Source organism: Chrysochloris asiatica, unplaced genomic scaffold (assembly GCF_000296735.1).
Source record: "Chrysochloris asiatica unplaced genomic scaffold, ChrAsi1.0 scaffold00191, whole genome shotgun sequence".
Taxonomy (NCBI): Eukaryota; Metazoa; Chordata; class Mammalia; order Afrosoricida; family Chrysochloridae; genus Chrysochloris; species Chrysochloris asiatica.
The window spans coordinates 3521735-3531408 of record NW_006408709.1 but is presented as its reverse complement, the minus strand read 5'-3'; the positions used below and the strand labels follow the sequence as shown (position 1 = coordinate 3531408).

The window sequence follows — 9674 nt, the reverse complement described above, 5'->3', positions numbered from 1 at the left end:
TGATAACCATTTTGACCTTTTCCTTCTTTCTTGTCTTCTTAATGACTTTTTGCTCTCTTCATGTATGATGTTCTTGATGTCATCCCACGACTCTTCTGGTCTTCGGTCTTTAGTGTTTAATGCATCAAATCTGTTCTTCAGATGGTCTCTATAAATAATAAATAAATACATTTAAACAATACTGTGCATTTTATTTTCTATTGACCGAAATAGAAATCCTTAGAGTAGTGTTGTTAAATGACAAGTTAATATTTAACATTTTTTACTTGTTTGCTCAATGATACACTATCATGGGGGGAAAAAAAAAGTTCTCATTACCCTGTTTTGTAATTGCTTAAAACATGGTGTTTTAATAATGTTGTTGTTGTTAAGTGCCATGGAGTTGTTTCCGACTCATAACAACCTTGTATAGGGTGTCACTGATGTGTTTGAACTACCAACCTTGGTATTCAAACAACCTTACAGTCCAGTGGATAAGCACTGGACCACACAATTGATTTGAATTAAAAAAATTTAAAAAAACCTGACATTTCAAACCCATCAGCTGCTCCTCAGTAACCGTATAAGTCAGAATAACAACAGCAAATTGTATATTCCAAGTATTATATCATTTTCTAATTTTACCCTGCTCACAGAGATTGTGAATATTTCACACATATGATAAATGCAGAGAGCACAGAATTGTAACTCTCACCTATTATAAATGCTCTAAATCTCATATGTTCAATAGAATAACAATAGAGCAAATTTCCATCTGTTATCATTGGTCATCATTGCAATCACTTCTGGTTTGGTAAAGCTGTTGTATGTAAATACTAGAAGAATTAAGGTATGTATTTATGCATATAATTTGTGCCATGTTTTTTGAAGGGATTGAAATAAGATATGACTCATGTTCTGTCATTTCAATGTAGTATTTCTCTATTTAACCTCATCTGTAAAGAAGCAGCAAAGTATGTACCATAGTGCAAAACAGTAATATCATTAAAAAGTTGTTGTTATTAAGTGCCGTTGAATAGGTTCTGACTCCTAGAGACCATGTACAGAGTTTCTGAGAGTAGTGAGTTTAAGTCACTGACCTTGTGATTCGAATGACCCTGCAATCTAGTGCTTATCTTATAGCATCACACTATTACATTATCAAAAAGAAGTGTGCACATAAGTAGATGTAAATTGTAACAGGTCAGTTAGGAAGTCTTTGGGTGAAATATGAGGCTTTCTGCTCCCATAACGATTTACAGCCTCAGAAACCCTATACAGGGTCACTATGGGTCGGAACTAACTCAACGGCACTTAACAACAACAATGGGTAAAAAAATAGAGTACTGGTGTGGCACTGTAGGTAAAGCACTAGATTGTTAATAACAAGGTCAGTGGTTCAAACCCACCAGCCACTCCTCAGAAACTATATGCAGGGTTGCTATGAGTCAGAACCAACTCAATGACACAAAACAAAACAAAAATGGATAAAATATAAGTAAAGTATAGCCCCTTATTCTCACTCAGCTTATCATTATCTCAAGGAGACTAATAATGTTGGCTAGATGTTGAAACTGCATCAGGCAAAAAACTGAAAACTTGGCTGAACCTCTGAAAGGAAATCTTGAATCTATCTGTATTTAATGGATGAAGAATGTGTTACCTACTGGCATTTCAATCAGAAGCCCTAGAACTCCATACTATAAAAATGTCATTAAGTAGAGGTAGACTAAATCTAACAAAAACTTCAACTGACTCACAAGCTAGCTCAATCCTTGACTAACTTGGGTGATCAACTCCTTACCATATCTGCTTAACAAAGAAAAAGAAAAAGCTTATCTGTTAGAAAATAACAGTGTGTGGAGTCTCTATAGTTCCTTTCTACATAATGTTAGGCGAAAATAAATAAATAAACAAAAATAAAAAACAGATTATATATGCAAAAAATGAAGAAAACATAATCGGTAATATAGAGAGAAATTAAGAGAAGCAGACCTATAGATGATTTGGATAATGTAGTTAACAGACAGGATAGTAAAAGAACTATAAACCGTAAGAAGGGACTTCAAAAAGTTTGTGAACAAATTCCATTGTCTTTCTATTGCATTCTTCTATGAATTTTTGAAGCTCCTCCTATATTGTTGCTGTTGTTGTTGCTGTTAAGTGCCATTGACTTGGTTTCTACTCATCGCGACCCTATGTAGTACTTCCACAGAGTGGATCGTGAGCTTGAACCAATGACCTTGAGGTTCAAGCTGACTTTGTGGCCAAGTGCTTAGTATTTTTTTTTTTTAAGGTCAAAATACATGGAAGGATGCAGAATTTCACTAGAGAATTTAATTCTAGTTTAGATAAGATTTAAATTGACATTTTATAGCTGAAAAATATAACATTAAATTTTAAACATGCAATAGATAAATTTAATATAACTTAACAAGTTATCCATAGTAAAATACCCAACAAGGGAACTGGAAAACAAATTAATAATAATAATAATAATACCCACCTAAATAGAAGTACAGAGGCCAAGAAGAGAATAGCTAGACAGACAAGAACATAAGCGACCCATTGGGGCACACACAAAAGGGCTAATTTAAATATAACGGAAATCTTAGAAGGCAATAATGTAAGAATGCTCATTACTTAAAAAGAATCGATTTATTTACCATGGTTTTTACAAAACAGCATACTATATACAACAATGAGAATAACTAATCTCTTACTACATGTAACATTCTGAATAAATCCCACAAACATAATTTTGAGCTTTTAAAAATAGACATAAATCTGAAACTCAAAATAAATGTATGAGCAGGCATGTAAGCTTACTGGTGACCACACTGGTCTACTGGTGAATGGAAATGGGGGAAAGCAGCAATGAAGATATGGGCTGATTTTGAACATGTTCCATAAACTCCTGTCAATCTTGAGATGAGAGAGAAGAGAAAGGGCTGGTTGATCCAAAATGTGGTGAAACTTGGGGACTCCTAAGCCCAGGGACAAGGACCTAACCACAGAGGGCTTAGAGCTGAGACTGAAGTGACCAGCTGTTATGAAGTAAGGGGAGATGCACAAGAACACCCAAACTTGCAGATAGTACCTATTTGACCTAGCTTCAATGGCTTGGTCATCAGAATGTGACTAGAAAAAGATAAAGAAATTTGTTAAAGGAAGCAAGTGTAAATTGCTACAATTTGATGAACTTGACCTATACTTATGGATGTAGTAGGTAAAAATACTAACTGAGAGGGAAGGAGTCTTCGTACCAAGGATCAAGCCTAGCCCTTCTGTACACAGGGTTGATAGGGACAGGCAACTTAGACACTGTCTGCCTAAAATGGGGGGCTATAAAGGCATGAAGTGACAGGCTTACAAGGTTTCTACAGTGAATTTAGTTTCAGAGTGTGCAGAAAAAAGTAGAGTCCCCATTGATTAGTTTTCATGTTGTCTAGATGGGTCTGGTGAAAGGGGATGGGGATAAGATTCTTATGATTCAATAGTGAGTAATTGTTGCCATGACTAATTGCGACTGTCACAACTATAAAGGTAGAAGTTTTGTAACATAAAGGAGGGAGTAGTTAAACTTACATTTCAGAAACAGAGTACCCTAGGACCATCAATCGAGAAGAGCATGAGCAGAATGTGGAACCCTATCCAGAGAAGCAGTGACACCAGAGATGGAGGCAGAGATGAGGACATGGAAAGATAGAGCAGCTGAGGACTCTATAGAAAGGCTGTGTGCTGGTGGCCAGGAGGCAGGCTTGCAGAATGTGCCCTCTGGTTGTTTAAATTATTGTATTTTCCTGAGTAGTTTGTGTACACCAAAAAAACATAAAAAACAGAGGAAATAAAAGTAAATACTGTGAATGATAATGCATGGAGGTGATTGTAATCATTGCAATGAAATGAAATATGTTAGGATGAGTGCAAACCAATGTTCTTCCATGTAAACTATCTCAATTAACAATAAAAGCTTAAAAATAAATATATATGTGTGATTCAATCTCTATCTATATATATAATGTATATATATGTCTCTGTATATAAATTAATAAAAATAGTAAAACCTAAACTAACATAAAGGGGGGAGTAGTTAATCTTACAATCCAGGACCAGAAGACCTACCAAGTTAATTTAACTGTAATTTGTTCTGTTATTAGCCAAGGCTCACAATGGTTGTGTGTAAGAGATTTAAAATAGTTGCTTTTCAAGCATATGTCAATTTGAGCTTTATATCTTTCAAAGTCGAAAATGTATGTGTCATTATGTTAATATTTATTTAATTATTTTATAGGAGTGCATCAAAACATGTAAACAAGGATCTTGGTAATCTGGAGGAAAACAAGAAGTTAGAAGAAAACAATCACAAAGCAGAACCCTAAGAGAGAAAGTATTATAGTTGCCCAGGTGGGTAGGTTGTATGAGGTTTATAAAAATGACTCCCAGAGAAGTGTAAAAGAGAAAGTCTAGACAGTAAGATGTTTCATAATTACAACTTTCTAAACAAGTAAATAGTTTTTCAGAAGAAAACTTTTGTGACTCAGCAAGGTGTTCTCTGAAAAATGAAATCTCACTAGTTTCCCAATCCTCAAAAAATCATTAATCTTCAAATAATCAAAATAAAAATCTTAATATTTCATTAACGTTTTGTCTCCTAATGCCAAAAACTTTGCTGAGTTCAAAGTAACTTTATTTTATAAATTGGCATTTGGATAGAATAAGAGCAGATTCTAATGTCTTAACAATTATTAATCTAATTTAAAATATAAAAATTTCAATCTAAGGATTTATTATACAGATAAACATGAGATAAATGTGAGTATACTTATATATCCAATTCCCAAATCACATTAAAAAAAAAGATGAACTTGTGCATGGGTGTATAACTGTAGATCTGCTTTTGTAGCTATAGTACATATGTGTGTGTATACACATATATGCATAAGTATGTATGTGTAATGGGCCCTGGTGACTTAATTTCTAATCGCTTGACTGCTAACTGTAAGGCTGATGTTTCAATCTCAGCCAGTGTCCATAGGAGAAAAGACCTGATTATCTGCTCCCAGAAAGATTATTATTGTTTTGTGGTTGTTGTTAAGTGCCGTCTAGTTGGTTCCGACTCATAGCAACCCTGTATAGGGTTTCCGAGGAGCAGCTGGTGAGCTTGAACCACTAACCTTGCAGTTCAAATGGCTTTGCAGTCCGGCACATTAACCCACAGCGCCACACCAGGACTCCTGGTAAATAGTCAATAATGACTCCTAGTGACCCAGAGGACACAGTAGCACGGACACATAGGACTTTCAAGGCTATCATCTTTACAGGAGCAGACTTCCATGCATTTCTCCCATGGAGAAGCGGGTGGGTTCAAAATTGATCTTTCAGTTAGCAGCCTAGTGCTTATCACTCTGCCACTAGGGCTTCTTTCATAAATATTACAGTTCAATAAACCCTATAACCCATCTAACCTCCTCTCATCAAGTGATTTCTGACGCAAAGTAACCCTATAGGACAGAGGAGAACTATCCCCTAGGATTTCTGAAGCTGAAAATCTTTACAAAAACAGACTGTCTTACCTTTTTCTATGCAACAACTAGTAGGGCCAAATAGCCAACCTTTTGGTTAGCAGCCTATTACTTAACCCAATGCACCACAAGGGATCCTTAGGTTCTCTAAGAGTCAGAATCAGCTCAAGGTTGCATATGCATGTATATGTATATAAGTATGTATGCAAATGTATGTGTGTATAATATTATCAATATTATATATATTGCATATACAATATAGCTGTGTCTTTGTGGTTTTTAACGCACTCTCAAGCAGATGGTATTGTCACTTGCAGTTGGAGTTGTTTTCTTTTTATTCATATTCTACTGAACCAGCAAAAAAGGAGCCATTTTGACAAATTATTTTGTGTGTCCTTGAGAATAACCTGAATCTTACCACTATGTTGTAAGAATCCATAACAACCACAGTAAACTTTGAGTTCATTATAAATAAACCGTAAGTCCCAACTTTAGTAGATTACCTTAGTTAATTCCATAGTAAGAATGGGGGCCATGGCAAAGAATTTTAATTGGTAAAAAATATGAATACTGGAATCCTCTCCCATTCTGCTTTCCATTGAAAGCCAAGCTTGGGATGATTTGACCCACATTTTTTATTTGTTTGTTTTTCTAAAGTTCTACACCCCCCCCCCAGTATTTTATAAACATAATTTTTTTGCCTTGTAGTCTTTGAAATTTGAGGCTTTAAGACAAACCTCACAAAATGGAGTATGATTTGAATAAGTGCAGTTTTTTAAACTTAAAAGAAAAAAAATGAAATCTTTTTCTGAGGAGCCTTATAATCTTTGTATGAATTAAGCCATTTTCACACACACACAAAAAAAAACCCTCAACGGTTTCTAATTTCTTTTTCTTTGTTTTTTTATTGAAAGGATACAGCAATACCTGGGATTAGAGGTAGGCTCAGGGAAAGAGCATTTTATAAAAAGGTTCCTATTGAAGTAATTCCTGTCACTTTTACTCAGGGCAGATTACTCAATAAACAAAGTAAGCATGGGTTTACTTGTGTCTAATTAGTGATCTGTAGTGAACGATTTCACCATATTGCCTTGCTTACTGGGTACTCCATACTTGTCAAGGATTATAAATTTGAAAACAGGCTTTGATTCTATAGGGTGGTGATGTGGGATTGGGAGGGAAACAAATGTCAACCATAAATAGAAGCTCCTTTATGTGATAAATTGTGAAAATGTTCCCTGTAGATTAGTAACTAAGGATCAGTAGGGCATGTTTACCTTGTCTTTTGGGTAGTTCAACACTGTTTTTAGTGTAAAGCCACTCTTTGTGGTAAAAAAAAAAAGAAACTTCTGTGATAGCTAATTTTTTTTTCATTATTTCAGAGAAAAAACCCATATAGAGCAATGGAAGCATGAACGTGGATTGTATTTAAGACACATACAAAGACATTGACAGCAATTCATGGTTCAAGTATTAAGCAGTTTATTCTACGAAGCTGTCACAGGATATTAGAGAATTATCTCAAGTAAAACAATGAAGTGAAATGATTAACAATAACAACAAATTTTGGCAGCCATGATAATAGGTCATATGTTGTGTTTGGTTTGTTTTTTTTGTTTTTGTTTTTTTTTCTTCGGTAAATGTCTGCACTGAGGATTTCTTTTTGGTTTGCCTTTTATGTAAATTTTTTACGTAGCTATTTTTATACACTGTAAGCTATGTTCTGGGAGTTGCTGTTGATCTGATATATAAAGGAATGTTTTTATTTCAGTTGTTTGTATGGATAATCTGAGCAGGTTCATTTCTGATTCTGATTGCTATCAGTAATACCCCCAACTTTATCACAAGCCCTTCAAACCCAAAGGTGGCAGCTTGTGAAGATTGGGGACACACATATTGTGCTTGTCAAAAGTGTGATTGTTTTTTATCACAAAGTAAGTGGAGGCTGAGAGTCTGATTAAAAAGCAGATCAGTTTGTTCTGTGTATGTGCCACCAGCTGACTCTCAGAAGCAGAATCACACATGCACATGGACACCCATACATAATAATGGTACTCTCAAACTGACAATGTGCCCATTGTGAGACAGGAAAAAAAAAAAATGGGGTGTCACTTATCTTTAGAGACACCTGCTAGTAAATTATTTTTCATCAAAATAATAAGCAAATCAATATGTGAAATACAATTTGGAAAAATCACGGATAACATTTCCACTTTCATTAATCACAATGTAAATCACCATAATTCAAAATTGGTTTTAAATCCTTTGGGTTATCCACTGCCTTAAAATTGTACCTATTTCTTTAAAAAAAAGATGTCAGTCAGAATTGGAGATTTTTAACAGTGGTCATTATCAAAGCTGTGTTATTTTCCACAGAATATAGAATATATATTTTTTTCGTGTGTGTTTTTGTTAACTACGCTACAGATATTGAATGCACCTTGAGATAATTTAGTGTTTTTAACTGGTACATAATTTATCAAAAAGTACATGAAAGTGTAATAATAAAATGTCTATGTATCTTTAGTTACATTCAGATTTGTAACTTTATAAACATGTTTTATGCTTGAGGAACTTTTTAGGGCAGTAATAAAAAATGGAAACTTTTTGAAGTAGACTGGATATGGGCCAATAGTTACTTGTGATTAGACTTTTAAACTTTGCTCTTTCAAGCAGAAGCTTGGTTTCTGGGAGAACATTGCAAGCCATTTTTTGTCCCAGGATTTATATAATTTTTTAGAAAAAATGAACATCAGATTTCCACGTATAAAACTGTATTCTTTGTGGGGAGGAAGGAAAACTGGTGTTTGTTTTCAGACTTATAGAATAAAAACTAAGAAGGCAATGAAAATCAATTGAAGATTAAAGTCAGAAGGCAATTATGAATAAAATTTTGCCACTTCTGCATTATTTAGTAACACACATTATTGTACATTTGTAAGCCGTTTACTGTCTAGGCAGTAGTAACTGAGTTTTATAAAAGCTTCCTATAGTACATTGGTATGGATTAAATATATAAAATATCCTATTAGACTCAATGCTGTATAAAATATTATGGGAAGAAAGAAAATATGTTATTTTTTCCCTAAACTTTGATTTATCGAAGTTTCATTTGGCAGGGAAAAAAAATCGAATCTTGGTCAACATTTAAACCAAAGTAAAAGGGGAATAACCAAAGTTATTTGTTTTGCATGGCAAAGCCATTCTGTTATCTCTGTAAATACTGTGACTTCTCTCTCTTTTTTTTTCATGTTTCTTTAGAATTTTGTTAAAGAAATTCTAAAATTTTTAAACACCTGCTTACCGCAAATAAACCATGAACACTAAAAAAATCATTTTCATATATATATATTTTTTTTTTTTTCCCTTTTTTTCTCTGGTGTAGGAAATCAAAGCTTCAAAGTCTAACTCCTAAGTCGTTTTGCAGAAAGAAGCAATGTAACAATAGAAAGAGAGGGCTATACTGCAATTATTTCTTGGCTTCTACTTGCAATGGTTAAGTAATCCCAAATATAGCTATCAGAACCTAAAGAAAAGATTATGAGAACTGGAGGGCCATGTACAAAAAGCAGAAAATTTGCTGGGGAAATGGCACAGTATTATTACCATCGAATCAATGTCTGCATTGTGTAATGGCAGCCACATGCCCTGAAATACCGGGAAGAAGATCATTCACAATCTTCCACTTTTGAAATTTCGTCTCTCCAATTTAACTCTTTGACAACAGCAGACAGGTTTTGCCAGTTCAAGGTTCACTCCATATCTGTGATTACAGGAATTGTATGTGGAAATGGATTAACATACCTGTCTATGCCTAAAAGAAAATAAAACTGAAATATGTCTTCACATATCTCTCACAGCTGTCTGCCTCTTGTCTTAGGAAGTTCATGTATAGAAAGTAACTTTCTTTATTAAAGAATGGGAATACACAGTGATTCTTCATCTTTTTGGAGTGGAAATATGAAAAATAAAATTGTCCATGCCTGCCTACTATCCAGATGGGCCACCTTCATTAGTCCTAAATTCCATCAGCAATTAATTGTATAATGTGTCTTCTGAATCTTCAGTTGATAGGATTATACTAAACATGGGTTATCTGTGCGGCTGTACTGAAAATTCAATTAAGAGGACATTTCCCTAATTCTTCACACCTGTCATTACATACCAAAT

General features: G+C 34.3%; 1 protein-coding gene across 1 annotated transcript in view; it reads left to right on the top strand.

Annotated features, from left to right (window-relative positions):
* Nucleotides 1–9350, top strand: part of ALCAM (activated leukocyte cell adhesion molecule) — a 162204-nt gene extending 152854 nt beyond the window's left edge. The window contains exons 14-15 of the mRNA XM_006872288.1: nt 4274–4386; nt 6887–9350. Coding sequence (XP_006872350.1) covers nt 4274–4361 — 88 coding nt within the window. The 3' untranslated portion in view covers nt 4362–4386; nt 6887–9350. The remainder of the gene's footprint in view (nt 1–4273; nt 4387–6886) is intronic.
* The last annotated feature ends 324 nt before the right edge of the window (nt 9351–9674 follow it).